At 39.8% G+C, this 21,257-nt stretch overlaps 1 protein-coding gene across 1 annotated transcript in view; it reads right to left on the reverse strand.

Moving 5' to 3' along the window:
- Window positions 1–20,192, reverse strand: part of DTNB (dystrobrevin, beta) — a 198,699-nt gene extending 178,507 nt beyond the window's left edge. Inside the window, exons 1-4 of the mRNA XM_009332341.1 lie at window positions 20,126–20,192; window positions 16,120–16,200; window positions 14,004–14,217; window positions 9,139–9,224 (exon numbers count right to left, since the gene is read on the reverse strand). Coding sequence (XP_009330616.1) covers window positions 9,139–9,224; window positions 14,004–14,217; window positions 16,120–16,200; window positions 20,126–20,192 — 448 coding nt within the window. The remainder of the gene's footprint in view (window positions 1–9,138; window positions 9,225–14,003; window positions 14,218–16,119; window positions 16,201–20,125) is intronic.
- Window positions 20,193–21,257: the final 1,065 nt, after the last annotated feature.

Below are 21,257 nucleotides of genomic sequence, written 5' to 3' on the forward strand. Positions count from 1 at the left end.
AAAATACTAGGACAGCTGCATACAGATAAAGCAGAACCGTCCTGGGATCAAAAATCTCTTTGGAAAAGACAAATCTCTCAAACAGCAAAACTGGGTCTCTGATATACTTGCAGAGTCAGATTACTGTGTAAATGAAGATTTCTCTAATAAGAGCACTAATATTAGTAAGACCTAAAATTTTTGAAGATGTGACAGATACCAGAATTCTTCACTAAACAGCCACTGAATCCTCTATGAGGTTATTTAAGACACCATCCGTAATTAAACATCAAAAAGGATATGTTGACAGAAAATAAGCTTAATTTAAGTGATCAAAACTAGGTCAATAAAAAAAAGACTATTTCAGAAAGGCATATTCCTAGTAAACTAGAGAAATTATTCCAATCTCCTGAATGAACGAGCTCATGAAGAAGCCTACAATATCTAAGTTAAGGGTGATAAAGCTATCTGGAGTTTGTATCACTGGCTAAGCAGACAAGCTTGAAGTGAAGGTCTGAAGCCCTTGTTGAATAATTTTATAAGACATATTAGGAATAATGGAGGGGGAAAAAAAGAGAAAAAAAGAAGAAAAAAAAGATCAGTGAAGGTCAGGGGGCAATGTTGTATTTTAGAAAATTAAGACAAGCAGAAAAATTAAATTTTACCTGAAAATTGAATGTGGAAGAAAAGTCAAGATCAAAATGCACACAAATGAAAAGTATGGAAACAACTAAAACTAATTAGAGCGCCAAAATTCCAGAATCCTAATCCATTCTAGATCAGAATCATTCCAGAACTGTCACATGCACAAAAACTGAAGGTCTAGTAATAAATCTGTCAAGGTGGGACTGGTAGAACATGACTGGAACATGACAGTACTTCTACTTAAAAAAGAACAGAAATCTTCTGGGCAAATACGGTCTACTAACCTGAACTCAACAGTATGCAAGATCTAGATGATTTTAAGGAGAAAGATAACAAAAGCTATGGAAATAAGTTGAAAATGAGATAAAAATAGAGCCAGCTATATCAAGGGTAAATAAAAACAAAACAAAACACCGAAACCAAACAAACCCCACTAACCTGTATCTTGCGGTCATAAAAAAGTGGTTTTATAGTCAAAGTAAAGTTGAAGTCATTTACGTGAGAAACTTCCACATGGGAAATTACCAGTGAAACTGGAAAAGATAAAGATTAGTAGGATATAATTATACAGCCATCTGCCCTTTTAAAGGGCAGTAAATTACCCTCAAAGAGAAAACCTCAAGCTAAACAGCAGCTAACAGTATAATTTCTCAAGAGCTCACCTCAAGGTCACAACAGGCATGTGCTAATAAAGTTTCCTGATGACAAGGTATTATACTTTAATGCTCATAAAATTTCGGTTCAGTGCAACTATGCTATGAACTTTTTTTTTTTTAAACCTGAGAGAATAAAAAATTTAGAACTACAAAAAACACTGCTCAGTCCCCAAAATGCCAACGTAAAATGGTACTTGTGCAACTCGCTATTTCCTTTTTTCAAATGTTTGTAGTAAAACTTTTACATTAAGAACAGAGCTCATAATATCATGTTAAACCTGGCCAACAGTTCCCTCTTTTCAGTTGCTTGTAACTGCCAAATTTGACTGTTCTGCATTTTCAGATCATGGCGTTTGCCTGATGCTTTGTACAGTTTCAGCTGAAGGCTCCACCATTTCTCTGAGCAAGTTAAAAACAAAGCAACAAAAACCTGGCACCCTCATTTTCTAGGGTCTTGACCTTGACTGTATCCTGCGTCTCACAATTCCTATGAAGCTGTCAATTTTTATTGTACAAATTCATAAAATATTTGTTAAATACTGGGTTTAATATCAGTGAAATCCAAGAAAATAAATTTAACAGATGAATTCGTTTGACTGTGCTTTTGTGTGCGTGCATGCATGTACATGCAGGTTTTCTGGCATTAATCCAAGGTATGTATTAAGGTCAAAAGGACAATCCAAGGAAATACAGGCCAGTCAGCCCCACTTCGGTTCCTGGGAAAATCATGGAGCAAATCTTCTTGGCACACATTCCTGGGCACAGGAAAGAAAAGGTGACTGAGATCCATCAGTATGGACCTACTGAGGCTAAATCACACCTGACCATCTCGATTGTCTTCTGTGATAAGATGACTGAATTTGTGGGTATCATTCACCTCAGCTTGAGCAAGGCTTTTTACTTTTTTTTCCCCCCACAATATTCCAGTATCCAATCTGGGATGTCACAGTCTGCATGGGTGAACAACCAGATGGGCAAGTAGCTGGTTGGATGATCAGGCTTGGAGGGTAGTGGATAATGGGTCAAATTCTACATGGAGACCAATAACAAGTGGACTACTGCTGGAATCTGTCCTGCTCAACATGTCTATCGATGATCTGGGAGAGGTGCCAGACTCCATCCTTGTCAAGCTTGCAGATGATGCCAAATTGAGGGGACCAGGTGATACCCTTGAGGGCAAGGGCTGCCACCCAGCAGGACCTAGACCAGCTGGAGGAATGGGCCAGCAGGAACTGTATGAAATTCAAAAAGGACAAATGCAGAGTCCTGCCCTTGGGAAGGAAGAGACTCTGGCAGCGATCCAGGCTGGGGACTGCCTGGCTGGAGAGCACCTCTGCTGGAAAGGTCCTTGTGGGTTTTGAGGTCGCAAGCTGAACATGAGCCAGCAGCGTGCTCTGGGAGCAAAGGTGGCCAGCGGCATCCTGGGCTGCATGAACAGGAGCTCAGCTAGTAGAAGGAAGTGATTATCCTCCTCCACTCAGCACTTGTTAGACCTCCTCTAGGTTCTTTGTCCAGTTTTGGGACCCCCCAGAATCACAGAATTGTTGAGAATCACAGAATATGAAGGACAAACTGAAGTGAGCTCTGTAGAGGGCTACAAGGATGGTCAGCATGCTGGAGCACTTATCCTTTGAGGACAGGCTGAGGAAACAGCAATTGTTCAGCCTGGAGAAGATAAGACACTAAGACCGAATTACACCACCCACACACCTACAAGGAGATTATGAAGATGCTTTTGAAGGAAAATTTAGTGATTAGGGTTTGAGAGCTAGGTATCAGAGAGGTCATAAGTCTGGGACAGATGCTGGAGAGAGCAGAGGATCTCAGAGGCCCCAAGGACCACCTACTAGATAGATGAGCATCTAAAGCCAGTCACTGGAGGGATCCATATTGTACAGGCATGTGCATATATGTATATATTTATGCCACTAACAGACTTTCATCCTGATCAGGCCGAGGGGGGAATAGAACCAGGTCACTGGTGCTGTTCATATTCACATGGGTGTTTTCTGTCTGTGTTGATCCATGTGGCTGTGTGTGCGTGTTCCTACTGGGAATGCATGCCCATCCTCAGCACCGGTGGACTGGGGACATGACACTGCAGCAGCCTTACCTCTATCAGATCAGATGTTGTGGCAACTCCTAACATTTGTTATAAACAAATGAGATGTAAAAAAGCCTGTATAAAATCATGCACCGAGCTTGTGCAGTTTGAATAGATGTGATACCACAACAAACCACTATTATTACTACTACTACTTTGGTCCACTGATTAGGACCAAAACAAATAACTCCCCTTTCACCCCCACTCCTCCAAAAAACAAAATACCCTCTCCCCAAAATCAAAACCGCACAATCAGACTAATTTATCTACAGCAGATTAACCTTCAGGACCTTTATTATGTGAAACCTAGTATTTAGCATACATTATTGTAAGAATTTTGAGGGTGAACTTCAGTAAGCATGAAAGGCTTATCAGAGCCAGATGGTGAGAGGGAAAAAGGAGCTAGTGAGGCAAGGCAGCCAAGGAGCACCACACAGGTAGAGCCAGTCACTGGAAAAGTCAGACAGCCCTTAAAATGAGCAGGATGGAGTCTTGATTTACTTGAAGTTCTGTTTGCAATTTACTTGCAGAAATGACATGGAAGGAAACTCTAATTACTTCACAATGAATCTACTTGAATGCCAAAATGAAGTCATCCGAATCCACAAAATTTGGCATTTTTATATGGCATTTCTTGGGCTCAAAAAAGCTATGGCAAAAAATCATAAAGTTCATAGCAGTAGGCTGGCTTTACAACTCCTACCTTGCACACCATGTAAAGGAACTCCTTTGCAAGGAATATCATGTCACAGGAAATAATCTTTTCCAGAGACAGCAAAGTGGTATCATTGAACAACTCCCATTTCATATGTGCTGCCAGACACTGTATGGACTGAAAAACACTCCATTTGTTCACATTTTCAGATTAAAAAAAAAATAAGCCTGTGCATATGCAAGTACAGAGATTAAGTTACTATCATTCATATAAATTATGAGATGAGGGGGGAAAAAAAAAATTTACAACTTCCAGGATTTCCAGAAAGCCTCACGTTCCAGCTGAGCCGGAGCCGACAGCCGGCTTAGGAAAGGGAGCGGAGGCAGTGCAGGAGTGGGGGTAGAATCAGGGGAACAAGTAAACTGGAAACAGAAGTTCAGTGATGAAATGGGTCAGTAATCAGAGACAGGTGGGAAAGACAGGAAAGGGGAAAAAAAACAAGACAGCATATTCATAACGATTAGAAGAAGAAATAAAGAATATGAGAACAGCTGAGGCAGATCAGATCAAAAGTCTGTTTATCCCAACAGCAGATGGCTCAGGCAAGCACGTTGCCCAGAATATTCCTCCACTCACCGAGAGCATCTTTGCATTCAGCAACCTTTGATGAATTTGCCTTCAGCGAAATTGGTTCAAGGAGTAATCGACCGGTGTAAACGTTTGATACCAACAACATCCTTTGGTAAAGTTTAAAGACGTATTGCTTTTTGCTGTTTCAATCTGTCACTGCTAATTTCAGTTACAGCCCTTTAGTTCTTGTACTGGAAGGGGAAAGGAGCAACTGTTTTCTGTTCACCACTAACACGTTGCTCATGATTTTAAAGAACACTATCCTTTCACCACCATTTCTCTTTCCAGGTTGTAGAATCCTGCTCTATCTAGTCGTTCTTTGTACAGAAAGCTTTCTCTACCTTTGAAGATCTTTGTTGTTCTGCTCAGAAAAGACGTATCAGAACTGGAAAGGGCAGAGTACCAGACGGGGGTACTAGAGCAGCACTCACTCAAAGCATAAAGACACCATGGATTTATACAGCGCCTTTACCTCTCCGCTTCGTTCTTCACGTCTTTCCCCTCTGTAACATTTCATATGGTTTTTAGCCATTACTAGAGTGTTAATATCTTCATAGAAGTATAGCTCCAAGATGTCTCATCTGAGCAACAACAACTTTCTTAGCTCACCTTTCTGTGCATCGCATTAGGATTACACTTCACTCCTCCAGCATACACCACTTTACATATATTCACACTGAATTTCACCTACCTTTTTATTTCACAGTTACTCAGTGTTGTCAGATGATACTACAACACTTCAGTCTATTTTAGCTTTTACTACACTGATTTACTTTGTATCAAATTGTCACCTTTCACTGTATTTTTCCAGATCATTTATGACAGTGTTAAAAACAGTTTAGGTCCAGCACTATCCACCAACCTCAATATACAAAAAGGATGTTTATTGCTCCTTTTTGGTTCCTTTTAGCAAATCTTCTACCCGCACAAAGACCCCACCTTTCATCCCTTTCATCAAACTTTCAAATATCTGATAAGGGCATTTGATAAGGGACCTTTGTGAATGCCTTTCAGAAATCCAAGAAGTCTGTATCAGCCAGAACTCTTTTGTCCATCTGTTTTTCTATTGCCTCCTTTAATGAACTCCTGTGGTTTTATAAGGAATCCCTTCACAAAAGCCATTTCCCCCAACAATAAAATCTCATTTATCCATGCGTCAACTAATTCTATTTTTTATTACTAACAGCTTGCCCAGAACGTGTGCCAGGTATACAGGCCTGCAGCTCCCCACATCTCCCCTCCCAAACTTCACATGACACGTTCTTCTTCCCATTCCCTTGCCTCTTAGAAAGTTTTCAGAAAGACAGGTAACCAACAGGTAACAGTTCAGCTATTTTATTACTTTTATGGAGTTCTGGTGATACTCAGAAACTTACTCTGCTAACAACACGACACATTTCCTCTCTTCTCCTCTGCCCTCAGAAGGTTTACAAGATCCTACTGCCCTGAATCTCAGATTTTCTCCCACACTCCACAGAAAGCTGTCCTTTGACCTTGTCTGAAAAGTCAACAGCCTAATTCTATCCTGGTTTAGAGAAAGCTTTTCCCTCCTGCACAGATGTCCTATACTCCTAAAAATCTCAATTCCAAAATTTCAAATTGGAATTATTCAAATCCAAATTAGCCAAAATCCCCTTTTCCTGGACAATTTTGTTAATCATGCGCCGAGGCTCTGCCTCTGTGTCTAACCTTGCACATGGCACTATGAGCATTTTAGAGAATAACAGCGAGCTGGTTCCAGTCTTCAACTTTGTCTCCAACTAAGCAGAGACAACAACGAGAGCATGAGGGGACAGAGGAGTATCCAGAAGTGACAGAGGAGTGTCCACAGCAGACGATGCACGTGAAGAAAGTGCCATGACCATACAAAGCAGTGGCAAATCAGCATTACAGTTACAGATAAAGAAATTTTTCTTTCTCAGTTGACTCATAAGATACTACACCTGACAGAACAACATGAAGAAAATCCTCACCAAAACCAGGTTTTAAATAGGTGTGGTCAACAGTTAGTCCTGTCATAAGAACTAGCCCAGAAACACCACATGGTGGCAAGTCAGTGCGAGCGACATACTGAAAAGGCAAGGAGAGGAACTGAGTTTTAACACTGAATTAAAAAAAGACAGAAGTGCTACTGTCCAAAACATGTCAAATACAAAGCCGCGTGCTCTTTGAAAATGATGCTCCACATCCAAACAGAAGTGTGCCAAGAAAAAAGGGACAGCAGAGGTCAGATGACCAGGTCCAGAGGAGGGCCACGAAAACGATCAGGGGGCTGGAACCCCTCTGCTATGGAGAAAGGCTGAGAGAGTTGGGGTTGTTCAGCCTGGAGAAGAGAAGGCTTCGGGGAGACCTTACTGCAGCCTGTCAGTACTTAAAGGGGGCTTATCAAAAAGATGGCAGCAAACTTTTTAGCAGGGCCTGTAGCGACAGGACAAGGGGGAATGGCTTTAAACTAAAAGAGGGGAGATTCAGACTAGATATAAGATGACATTTTTTACGCTGAGGGTGGTGAAACACTGGCCCAGGTTGCCCAGAGAGGTGGTGGATGCCCCATCCCTGGAAACATTCCAGGTCAGGCTGGACGGGGCTCTGAGCAACCTGCTCTAGTTGAAGATGTCCCTGCCCACGGCAGGGGGGTTGGACTAGATGGCCTTTAGAGGTCCCTTCCCACCCAAACTATTCTGTGATTCTATGATAAGATACAAGAAAGAATAAGTAAACGGCACAACAACCAGAATATAACAAAGCTATAAGGAGCAGCACTATTCAGTGAAAGCAGTCAAAAGCCTTTCGTCCAAAGTGTATGACCATCAGTTAAGAATTTTTATAAAGAAGAAAGTTAGTGGCAAAGGAAACAGGAGCCAACAGAATAAGAAAAGAGAAAAAGGAAGCTTCAAATGCTATGAAGAAAAGCAGACATTATGAAAAGACAGAGAGAGAGAGAAAGAACAGTACATTAAATGCACAAATTTTAAGCTTTAAGACTAGACACACCTGATAAATAGGACTATTAAATGAGGTGTCCTTCAGGCAAAAGCATCTTAACTAACAACCTTTGGAATCAACACCTTGAGGCTTCTAGAACGATACCTAGGGTTTTGTCTGAAAACATCAAAAGTTTACTGATTCCTGTAACATTTAATTCCTGTGGTTAATCGCCTTTTCCACTAAAAGGTCACATTGCCATTTTCTTGATGTGTTTCAGTATTCTCTTGCTAATTCTAGAAATAATGCTCCTTTACCGTCCCAGGCCTGTGCTGAACTGCTCATCTACTGTAACCTCCTCAAATCTTATCCTAATTAAATCCAAAATGCAATCTTTTACTGAGGAGATATAGCCTCTATCTCTTTACCCCAGCGTTTGATCTTGCAGGTTTTATAGAGGTAATTTGTTAAAAATGCTTAAGAAGTCTTAAATATCCTTTGTCATATATGCCTGTCCCCTTTATTTAACACTAATCTTTAGTCACCTGCAGCTTTGTTTTTAATCGGAGAATTTTGTAGTTACTACCAGATTTAAAAAACGGCATTTCCTGGTACTGAAACATGTGCAGCCATAATATCAATGTGTGCATGCAATGATTTCTCACTATCTATTTTTCAGACCTTGTCATGTAGTTTAATTCAGCACACTAGTATTTCACGTTGCTAGTTTTAAAGCAAATATAATAAAGAAGCTTAATGATGTAGAAAAGTCTAAAGAATTATTTACAGTGAATGACAACCATGGAGATTAGGAGGAACGAATTATTACAAGATAACTTTCATAAAAGGCATTTAGAGTGAGGTGAAAATGGCAAGACCTGAACAGTAAAATCTGGCACTGACAGTAAGATTATCTTCCCAACTTTTCAGGGTGGAAATGAAAAGAAAACCACCCATAACAACAGTACACCTTGCCATTAAGAAAGGTAGGAAAACAAGAATTACTACTAAAGGACAAAAACAATGTTTATGGGTATCTCTGATTCTCTACTGACACAGCAGAAGGCTCATGGAAACAAGAAAAAAGGAAGTAAGATTGATGAAGAGAATAAAAAAAGAGTTAAAAAATAAAGAACTGAGAAGCTGGAATTACAGAATGAAAAGACGCAGAGAGCACCTCAGATGAAGCGGAAGATACACAGAAGCCCCCCAACATCCTCAAAACAGGGGAAATGGCAACAAATTTGACATTACTATCAGAAAAATCAGACCTGAAGTTTTACATTTAAAGAAGCGCCCAAGCATTTCAAAATAAACAAATGTACTTGTAAAGCCTACTCAGTAACAAACTCAGTATGTTTCACAGCCAGCAGATGGCATGTGTAACAAAAACATTAATATAGCAAGCTTCGTTTCCATAGAAAGATGGCTGAATAAGCAAAAAAGTTAGCTTTCAGAACTTAATACAATTAAAAAAAAATATGTGGCCAGTAATGGAAACAAAATATTTCATAAAATGGTTTGATTTACTTGAAAATACTTACATCTTAATTTGTCCAGTATTTTACCGCCACACATTGTTGCTAACATAGCTTTCACTGAAAATACCGTCAGCTTCCCATGGCCCTCACTGTGAAAAAAAATTACATGGTAAGTAATTACTGCATAGAATGATAAGTAACAAAAATACTTGAGGCCTAGGAAAGAAATGCATAAATGCCCTCCTTTAACTACTAAGATCTGCCAAAACTATTTAATATAACATTCAAACAGTGATAAAATAGCATTTTTAATATATTGGAAGAGTTAACAAGTATCTAATCACAAATCAAATTTTCTTGCAGCATTAGGAAAAATGCACAGATACAGTATCATTTCTCTTGTTCATCCCATAACCGTCCTATAAAAAGAGTAACGTGTTAATTTTTTCCATTAAAATACATTTGTTCACTGTAAAACATCTCTTTTTCCTCTGCTACCCTTTGTTAGTTGCTTTGAATTTTTACTCCTTGATTTAAACTTCTGTTACCAGAAAGAAAGATAAGGATGAAATTATGAGGGAAGCAAGGCACCAGAAACACAGAAGGCGGCTGGCTGGGTTAAAGCACAGGGCAGCCGATAGCAGTAACAGTTTCTCCCAGCTTAGTGCTGGCCCAGAAGGCATGCATCCCACCTCCCTGTCTCCTGAATTTCTCTACCACCTTTCACAGTAATAAAGACAGGAGTCGGAGAACTTCCAACACGTGATATTAGACAGCCACGGTGTGGCGATCTCAGTGTAAATCCACTGTCACTGTGAAGTCGGTAGAACATTAGTTTAGTGGTGCACAGGGCAAAAGAAATGTGTGTAAACGTGCGTAAAAGCTGTTGGAATTCCGAGCAACTTATTGCCAAACAGAAATGTACCCAGTCATTATCCTTAACTATAAACAGCAACAGTGGTACAGACTGATAAACAACCAAGAAAGTTAAAGTCACATATAAAAGGAGAAAAAGAATTAAAATATGTTCAAGTAACTGTAATTAAATGTATGGGACAGATAATTTGTACTATCATGGGAAATACGATGATGGGGAAAATACACGATGAGCGTTAGAAGCGATCTGGAAGAACTCTACAATACTTCTCAGTGGAAATGAGATGCTCATTTAACATTTGCACTTGAACACTAGCACTCGGAAAGCATTAAGAGTAAAATTACTTGAAGTAAACATTGGCTCATGGTATTAAAGTTGTGACAAGGTCTGATGTCAATGACAGACAAGCAATCAGATGGAGATTATCAGGAAGTGACCAAATAACTTTTTTTTCCCCTCCCACATTCAGAGTTAATGCAAATATCTTTGGGTGACACACACTCCATGGTGAGGTAAAGGCTCTCAACCCTTCTCAGACTGAGAAGTATCTGAAGTATAATGTACTATTTCTTTAATACAGACTCAGAGTATCTTCCAAATATTCCCTCTACAGAAGAGAGGCAATCTGTCCTAGAGCTACAACTGCAGGAAGATCTGTGAAGAGGAATGGTGACTCAAAGGCCATCACTTTGTTGATATCCAGTACCCTTTTAACGGTTGTTTAAAGAAACTAAACAAAGGGAGAAAAGTAAACACATTAGATATTTATTTCAAGCTATATAAAGGCTATATAGTTAACAACAAGGTAAAGATCTCAGCTATCCTACTTTGTTTCTCTCTTTTCTCTTAAATAGCTTTCTCAAAGGAATAAGTTGGCACTCTCTCTGTGTGTAAGAAAAAAAACTAAGACTCGACTACATCTGAAATTGGTTGTCTGAAAAGTTCATCCTCTTCAAGCCTTGACCTCCACTTTTAGCTGAGCAAATCTTACTGACTAATTCAAATTTCCATAAGTTATAGTCTTAGCCCCCCTCCCATGTTTCTTTTCAATAGAAATTAATTTTCTCTCAAAAGAAAGTTCAGCTTTGAATTAATTTCCAGAAAAAACACGTGACTAAAGCCATCAGTATCTCCTCACAGGACACAACCTTATCCTTGGAAAGATATCTTATGGTGCCTTCCAATATAGGCCTGCTTCTGCTGACATTCTGTTTATTCATCAAGAAGAAAACCCCAAACTCCTCCCCCTGCAATCTGGTAGAGGTGTAGTTATTAAGCAGCTTGCCAAAATCTGTTTTTCTACCAATGCTATTCAATCTGCTGAATTGCCTATCAAAAGGAAAAAGGGCAAAACTTTCAATATGATTTTTTAAACTCCGAAAACAATCAGGAGTTCTCAGGATTTGAAACAGAACTAGGGGACTTGTTTAAAAAGACTAGGCCTGTGTACATGAGGCTTCTTCCAGTTGTCTGAAGAAAGCCTCATCCTCTGCATCTTCCTAACCAGGCGGTCTGTAGCAGACACCCGCAGCAATGATGTCCACGTCAGTCTGCCCACTAATCCTGACTCAAACCCCCAGCTGGCTCATCATCCGTCCCCAGGCAGAGCTCCATGCACTCCAGCCGCTCTCTCACGTAAAGGGCAACTCCCCCTCCTCGTCTGTCCCTCCTAAAGAACCCACTGCAGCACTCCAGTTGTGTCAGCTCTCCCACCGTGTCCTCTCCAGAGGAATCAGACCTCTCATTCCTCCTGTTTGTTCCCCATGCTGCACGCAATACTGTACAGCCACTTCAGAGAGGCACCCGGTCATGCAGATTTCCCAGAAAAGGCACGAGAGCTTTCTGCATAATGCTGATCTGTAGGCATTTCCTTACGTATACACATATGCCCCTTCCAGCTCTGCTGTGCTGATTACGAGGTTCCTCCTAATCACATCACTCCACACTTTGCTTGCTAACTCACTTTGTCATTTGTTTGCTGGTCACCCTCTCCCTCCCCCTTATTGCACGCTGCTTTATTACCAGCATACAGTGTGGTTTGATACCTACAATTTAAAAAGAAAAAAGAAGTTGGAGCAATTAAATCCACTGTCAAATCAAATGCGATTTCTAGAAACGATGAAATAAAAAACTGATTGCTCTGAAAGTCAAATGGGGTCATGGAACGAGCCGTAACTCTGGGGTGCCAGTAATGGGTCAGGGACTTTGGAAAGCCATGAGAGGCTATTGGGAAAAACAGACCCGGAATAAACTGTTAAACACCCATGCAAAGCTCTGTGGAAGAAAGCGGCGAAGATCATCGTACCAAAGCCATTCCTCCTCACAACTCACCACTGATGCAGTATGAGCCATCATTTCTGCACCATGATCAGTGTTGTTCTACAGGTCCCAGCAAAGTGTTCATACTTACCTAACATAAGCTCTAACTTAAATATTCCCATGGGGAAGATGCTAGTCAACTCTCTGATTCCTGTACCTGTTTGGTGGAATGCTAATGACTTTGTGATGTTACCACCAGGACCACCTTGTAAGAAACTACTGGGCTACGTGCATTCAAGCAACCACACAGCTACCCCAATGATGCAATTCCAGTGCAGATGTATACTTTTTTTTTTTTAAATAAATGTCTGCCATGTTGATGAACTCCTGGAGAGGGAGCCTCAGCCCTGCTTCTCCTTTTATTCTTGGTTCTCCCATTGCACAACGCAGCGCAGCATCCCAGCTTCTCTCTCAATCCCACGTACCAGCTAGAGGAAGCTAAAGAGAAGCTGTTGCACTGTGCTGGGATCAAGCATGCTGCTTGGGTTCCAGAAGAGGCAGAACTTGCAGGGTTGGGGGCAGTGGGGAAGAAAAACATTATCTCTAACTAAAGCCTCAATCTTTTGGGCCAGTCCCCCAAAACATGACCGTTTCTATTTTTAAATTCTGTATTTTTCTAGCACGATCTGTCTCAGAATAGCTAAACCCATCAGCTAACCCTTACAACTCATCTCACAACTAATACCAAATCAGAACTAAACAGGAAAATAAACGTTTGATTCTGTTGTCGTAGCAGTCTTCCTGCTTGAGCTTTGTGTTGTTTTTATCTGTCCTTAGTGAGACAGGGCTTGTTCTGAACTCTTGGGACTTTTTTGGGGGGAGACCTAGCTTCTGTTTGGTGACAATAAGAAGCCATCACATTAGGAAACGATCAAAGTCTGGACATTACAAACAGAACAACTGTTTGGCAGATTCAGTGCTGCAGATTGTCTTGGGTAAAACTCCTCGGTCTCTGTGACAGCTTCCTGGCCACAAGCAGTTCTCTACTGCTAGGAGAGAGGGCAGAAGAAAGATAAGACTGAAATAATAGCTGACTGTGAGAAAGGTAAGACAAAAAGTAAGAAGTGCTAAACAACAGTGAAAGATTTGCAGTTGCTACTCAGAGAACCCACAGAGACACATCTACTCAAGAAGATGAGCAGACCGAACCCTGAAGAAAGACGGTGTGAAAAAAACTCATAAAACTGGACACAAGGAAATGCCCAGACAGTATCCTGAACAAGAAATCAAGCTTCTTCCAGCCAAGAAATGAGAATTAGCCTTTATGGGGTCACAGCATGTCAGAATAGGATCCAAGCTGACTGTCAAAACAAGGCAGCATTATAAAACGGTCTTGTTGATCAAGATTCAATAAAACACTTTCACTTTTTAAAAACAGTGCTATACCACCATGAAGTTAACATTATGTTCTATCACAGTCTGCAGAACACAGTTTTACTTCATCTTCAGTTCAGATACGCGGCTTACAGCAGTCTCCAAGTTCCAGAAGGCACTAACTCATCTTTCTTAAGAAAGTAATTTTTAAGACAAAGCATTGCTGCAGTGGCAATGTAAATTCTCTGCAGGCACTACTATGATATTAAATATATGTGTGTGTATGTGCAACACACAATTTCATGAACTTGAGAAATAGCATGCGGACAGTTTGCCGGAGACTCATGCAGTTGTTGGCTGCATTCATCTAACTAAAAGAGAAAATTAGTTTAAGAATACAACTAGAGGAGTTACTAGCCTGTCATATGCTGCTATCATGAAGTTGAGGAGGAGGCTGATGGATTGCTCTACACTGATTTGGTGAGTAGAAGGAAGGCGTTTGTTTAGCTGGTAGTAGATGGATGAAATGATTGTTTCTAGTCGAGACACGTTGATCTCTGTGTTATGATCCAAAGTGTTAAGGCCATTATCTCGGAAGGCTTCAATCATATTCCAGATATCAACAAGATGAACTAAAAATAAAGGAAAAAAAATTAACTTCTCTTCTGTAATGCATGCAAGCTTACTTTTATGGTACTGTTTCCGAATACTATGTTAGCTTTTATTTTGGAATGAACAGTTACTTATTTGTATTCGAAGTGAGAGACAGACTCTTAATATTCATACTTCAAACTAGCTGACATGAACTATGAGTAACAGAGCAGTGCCCAGACATCTTGCGTGCCTTTTATTCCACCTTTCAACGTCTGGGTACTCTGACAGAAAAACTACATAAAGGAGAAAAGCGATCTTCCATCATCATGCAGTGCATTTTAGCAGAGTTAGGTATTTTCATTTGAGAAAGACATCAGCCATATTCTAAAAACACTACAAATTGGTTACAATAATTTTGAACATCCTCATGCTGACTAGTAGTTGGGTATTGAAGGAGGAACTTGATGTTCCAGTTAAACTATGACTGTTTCCAGTTGATCCAGTTGCCAAGTCCAGAGCATAATACTTTGTAAACATAGGTCTAGAGCTCCAAAGAGTTTCCCTAAATTACCCTGCCATATCTTAGCGCATATCTAAGAAGTGTTAACAATGTAGAGAAAAAGTTTTCCAAAACCACAGTAAATGATCTGCAGAACCACATTAAATAACATTTTATAATGTTTCAAAGCTTGAAAGGTATGCATGATAGTGGGAGAAGACATCTCAGGATCAACAATAATCCATCAGTCCAACCTGAACGTGATCCAACAGTTACAAAGGACAGACTTACTTGCTAACTTCACAACTTTCGTTATCTTCCTTACCTTATAAAAAAGGGTCTGAAGTAAGAGTGTGATCTCCAACATTTCTTACATAAAACTCATCTTTATATTTCTCACATAAAAGCCACACAACGATAAAAGCCAAGCTACCTTTTCACACCAAGCATATGCCCCTGGATCACCCTGTGGTCCAGACAAAGATCATGTAAAGGTTACTCAAGGCATATGCATGGCATCAGCGAGTTGGGCCCAATGTGTGCAATGTACTATAATTAGCATTTCTTAATACCTCTACTGATTGAGAGATTTTTCATTCAAAAGCATGAATTACAGACAAGAACTAACACTTTTCCACAGGAATGAAAAAGTTGTAAGCCATCCATCAAACTAAAGGCACTGCGGGTACTGCCACAACAGCCCTAAGAGACACACACATCCCGGGGTCAGCTGCGCTACGGAGGAGCTACAATTTGCAGTGTGCGGTTGCACATGTCCTCTACAGGACTCCTCAGCTGTTCTCCTGTCCCCTTCCACACCAGACACACACTAATTCCAGGTCACTGGGAGGAGGGACCTATTCCTGCGTACATTAGTTGGTTCCGCTTTTTGCTTTGTCCAGTTCAACACTGGTAGCAGAATGCAAAGTGGTATCACCTATTCACCCTTGGATTAATCTTTGGTGAGCTATCCAAGGTCAAAGGATCATGGCAGAGAATGAGAAACCTTGCACTGACTTGTATGGTATGAGCTTAAAGAATTCTTTACGGTTGCTACATTTCATATATGCCACCATGATCAGATCCAGACACCTGGTGTGTACATGGTCTGTACACAGGTACACCATGATGGAACAGGAGCTCAAATAGCTTGGGACTGCCTGCATCCAACACTTAGGGCAACTGAAATACATCAAGCTGGCCCATATATTTTAAATTTTTGAAACATTAAAGAATAAAACTGAAGCTATTATAGAGCATTGGACAAAGATTGCTGCCTCTTTTTAATTATATATTTAATCTCTGTTTAGTTTAAGTAACAGCTACCATTGTCTGATAAAACATTTGCTTACTCTTGCTGTACTTAAAATTCACATGGGGAGAATATTTGAAACAATCATGCATGAGAAATTTTTGAAGATAAAGAGTAATTATAACTTACGATTACATCTTTTTTGTACAAACCGCAGTTTACAGGCTGTTCGATACGTTGAAAGTCTGATGACATCAAAATTCTGTGCTCCTATGAATAAAAAAAAGTTTGTGTTTTTCTTTCCTCTATAACATTCAGCTTATCTGAGAGAATTACTTAAAAAATGGTATGAGTGTTTCTTCACATATATCATCTTTGTCATATGAACATGACAAAGATTTTCATTAGGTATCTCATGGTAAAGTGATTTTCAGCAGTGTATTATAAACTGACCTAAGTTTGAGACTGATATGAGTACCTTAAAAGGAAGCAAGAATTAAGTGGCGAGTGGGTAAGGAAGAGGTTGCGCTGATGTTGGAAGACATGTACACAAAAGATAGGAGACAAGGAAAAGGGGGGGTTGGTACTCCTACCGCCATCTGCATTGCTCCATCAGGAGCATGCTTTTTGTCTCCCAAAGAGATCCTAATCAGGTAAGAAGCAGAAGAAAAAGCTTAGGAGAAAAAAAAAAAAAAAAAAAAAATCTTATCTTCACCAACAACCTCCCACTTCAAGATGTGTGTTATACCTTCAAACAATGCCACATCATGAAGGATTTGAATGCCATTATCTATCACTAGTCTGTACCACATCTACCAGTTCCAGCAATTACTCTGAACATTACAAACTTGAGCAATTTCAGAAAGTTGTGTTAACTCTCTGCCAAACAGACCTGCGTACCTCCCATACTGATCAAATGAGATGATAAATGAAGTGGGGACATCAGACGATACTGGCTTAAATTCCAGTATTGATCATTTTAATTTGGAAGCAGCCAACACGTCAAGTCTTGAAAATCCCATTAATCATAAAGCAAAATGCCTTTTAAAGGGCTCACATTTCAACAGCATTCATGGCTACATCCTATAATCAATATAGTTCTAAGGTGTAGTGTGAAACAATCCAGTTGCACGTGGGCAACAGTACGGATGCACGTGGCTCCTGTGCTTCTCGTATTCTCAGCGAGTGCATAAAAGCAGGATCAGCTGCAGTCCTTCATACTTCTCTCAAAAGCCAGAGCCTAGATGAGTAGGGAACTGAGGAATGGGGAACTGTGACTTACAGAATCCAGACTTCTAAAAAATAATTTAAAACAAAAAACTAAACCCACATCCTCCCGAAGAAGGTATCCGACTGCTGTATCAGGGGGTCTTGCTCAAAGGGGACAGTTTACTCCCTCCTACATTCTGAATTCAGAAACCAACTTGCAAATACCTCATTTGCATTACCTTTGTGTATGCACCCACTGACTCACAGATGCAAATTTAAGAAAGTATTCTTGTCTTTTAGATATTTCATTACAATTTCGCAAATAGGATGCCAAAGCATCCGCGCACATGCCAAAGCATCTGCTTGTTCTTAGAGACCTATGTACGGTGTCTTGAAAGTGACATACAAGGATTATTTCTCTTCATCACTGATGTAGAACATGAGGTGAAAAGATTCTGACAAGATCGGTGAGGAGGCTGACCAATTTCCCAACCCAAGGATCCCCATGACAGCTTACCTAAGAGTGGCACTAGACTAGCCAACACCTGAGGAGTGTTCTGCTTGATAGTAAGGTGCAACAAACTTAAGTGGATTATTTCACAGTATCATCTTTAGAAAACTAGTCTCTGATATATTTCAGGAAAGTACTTGGCCAGGTAATGTAAGCTGGAGTATTCAGATCCAAGGCTACAACAAATTAGCTCATTTTGTGTTTTCTATGCAATATTCTTTCAAAACTCTCAATTAGGGTGCATACTTCTATTTTTCAAACCACAGAAAGCACTTCCACAGGCCATGAGTCTTCACAGAATGCTTTGTCTATATAAAATATATGTATATAAATGTACATAAAATATACATGTAGGTATATTTTTCTACATCTATAAAAGGTCAAACAGCTACATGCAAAAACAAAAACAAAGAGTTGTCCATTTTCTGTTCTTGTCTTCCTGTGTTACATTACCACAAAAGCTTCAACAAGGTCATTCTTCTAAACTACCTGAAGATAAAATAGGATGTGTTTTCAAGACAATCTGTATAGCTCAGAATCACGGAATAGTTGAGGCTGGAAGGGAGATCATCTAGTCCAACCGCCCTGCTCAAGCGGGGACAGCTTCAGCAATTTGCCCAAGACTGTATTCAGTTGAGTTTTGAATATCTGCAAGGACGGAGACTCCCCAGCTTCACTCGGCAACCTCTCCCAGCGCTCAACCACCCTCATACTAAAAATGGTTTTTCTTACATTCAGATGGAATTTGCTGTGTTTCAGTTTGTGCCTGTTGCCTTGTATCCTGCCACTGGGCTGAGAAAAGTTTGGTTCCATCTTCTTTATCCCCTCCCATAAGATAAACTCCGTATGCATTCTGCAGTTCAGAGAAATTAAAATAGCTTGCACAGAATTCTTGCCTGTCAGACAGCTCCGTAAGTACTACAAAACCCCCACACACATCCTTGGGTAGCATGTCCAATGTGGGTGAATGACAAGGCCTACTCTTGTCTCACACGAGCAGTTATCTAAACACTTCAGCAAATCTGTATGTTGACCAACAAGAAATGATCACTGAAAGCATCCATTTTAGACATCGCACATCTACTCTGTGTTTGAAGCTCACCTAGAAAGGAATACATTTATGTGTTTACTTTATAGTGAAATATTCCACCACAGGACAGGTGAAGCTTGAAGACCTTAGATTTCTCATACTGATATGCTAAAGAGCCTTACAGAGAAAGGCAGTTCGGAATGTCTATACACCAGCACTTTCACGGATAACGAACAGCAAGAACCACAGCTGCAAAAAGAGACACCTTGTATAAAGATAGTCAGAAGAATCCTGAATATTTTTAACAATTTAGCCAAAGCTAAAAATTAGCAAGTCAATTTCTGTACTAAATGATCACAAGACGACTACAATACTTTAAATTGATGAGACAAATGTAATACTCTGATGCACCAGTCAAAGCATTTCTAGTGGAGAAGTACTATTGTCATTTTAAAAGATTCTAATGAGATTTCATCCAGGATATCACACACAATTCAGTCACCTTTGCTCAAGTAAAACTGAATAGAGGCAGAGAAGAACAGGAGGTGTATAGCAGGGAGACCACAGGACTTAGCTCGTGTCATATGCTGAACAAGCCAAAAAGAGACATGACTATAAACTCAAATGTAAAGCAAGCTGGGAAGGTGGGGAGAAATACTACCCAAGACCGGTCTCACATGAGAGGAAGCAGATATAAGTTAGCCAGGAATGAAACTGTTCCTGAAATTGTAAGACGCTTATAACCACAGTAAGAATATTACTCTGGAATTCCTTCAACAAAATAGCACGAATATACTATTGTTTCAAGACAGACCTTCATCAGCCTATAATTGGAATTACAGGACATGCTTGCCTAACCTAGGAACTTCATTCAGTCCTGTGTTCCCATAGGAAAGTAAAATAACATGATGTCATGCAAACACACAATCTTTTACTTCTAACTGCACGTATCTTTTTAAAAGGCTATGTCTCATTCCTTTAAATTATATTATCTCTGGACGGGCATTTGATTTCTAGTAACAATTACAGCCTCTCTTTCAGAGAATGGTCCTGTACAAAAAAAAAACCCCAAACCCCTCAAACTGAGTCACGCTAGCACTGTGGTGCAATTTTTTTTTTTTTTTTTTTTTTAAGGTAAAAGGTGATCTGTTGTCATTATTTATTTTAATAGTTGTCCACAAACTTTAGATATTGCCATATATGAGAAATGTTAATGTTCCTTAAAAAAGGAGCTTCACAAAACCTAGAAATGAATGACCTTTTCGGCAGTTGTGACTCACCTCTTGCATTCTCCTCCTGACCAGCACCCAGGAGCACCCAGGATGCTTTTCACTAGATGAGGCAATGGTCATGCAGAAACAAGATGTAAATGATCTGGTAAAACTATCAAAGTGAAGCTCTCAGTAAAGAATAAATGACATTATGTCTTCAAATTTCTTACTCACTCATTTCCATGAACAGCTGTCTCTTCTCTGCCATTGTCCTCCTCCTCTTCCCACTCTCCTCAATCATTCTGAAGACAAAAATGGCAAACATTGTTTGTGCTAGAATTTCTGTTACAAGAGCAACTTACTGTGAACAACATTTTATCCCTCAACTGAAACGGTTTGATTATATTTGGTAAATGAAAAGACCAGTAGAAAGACAGACATCTCTTCATAACGATCATATTACGTAACAGAGAGATACACTTTAGACTCATTAATACCTTTTAAAGTGGTGCACAGTACAGGAAACATTAATTCTAAACATTTTAGTTGCTAATCTTAAAGTTCGCAAGACTCAGAGCTGCATAGCAATATCACGTAAAGAATTCCTTTTTGTTCAAAGAGATTTTGTTTGCAAAATACAAAGCAAGCAAGACCTCTCCATGAGCAGTTGAGCCAATGAAGTGCAGAGCTCTACAGATTTGCACGTTAGAGACTTTGGTGTTCAAAAGGAGAAAGCGTATTACCTGCCTTTCCCTGGCTGACAGATATCAATAACACTCCTCTTCCCTGCCTAGGGTTTTTGTGGGGATGTTCGTTTTGGGGGTGGGGACTTGTGTTGTCTTTAAACAAAACTCGTAAGAATTCATTTAACTTTGTAACCTGATGCCCAAGGTCAAATCATATTTGTCAGGGAGGTAAAGATCTTAAATATAATTAAGGTGGAAAGAAAAACAAATGTATAGTTTGGTCACACAGGCCTCCCTTTCTTAGGAAAACAGATTAAAGAAGCAACAGCAACATAGTGGAACTTCTACCCCAAGGTAAGGAGGCATAGGGATGATTTAGTACCTCTTGCAGCTTACTTCACTATGTAGTCCTAAAAGACAGGTGCTAAATTTCAGTCAACTCCAGCGAAAAAAAAGCAACTTAATTCAGTATCAGTGTAAAATTTCACTTAAAATTACTACATTATATTATTCTTTTGTTACCAGATTCACCAACTCATGAAATATTTTTTTTTAGACATAAAAAAAAAGCAAAAATACCAAACAATTATTCTACAATTACACGAGAATCTAACTCTAAGGGAGTTAGTCAGCTCACCCTCATGCAACATGGCAGAACAGATTTCATTAGGCTTAAATGT

This window comes from Pygoscelis adeliae, unplaced genomic scaffold, assembly GCF_000699105.1.
Source record: "Pygoscelis adeliae isolate BGI_AS28 unplaced genomic scaffold, ASM69910v1 Scaffold89, whole genome shotgun sequence".
Lineage (NCBI taxonomy): Eukaryota > Metazoa > Chordata > Aves > Sphenisciformes > Spheniscidae > Pygoscelis > Pygoscelis adeliae.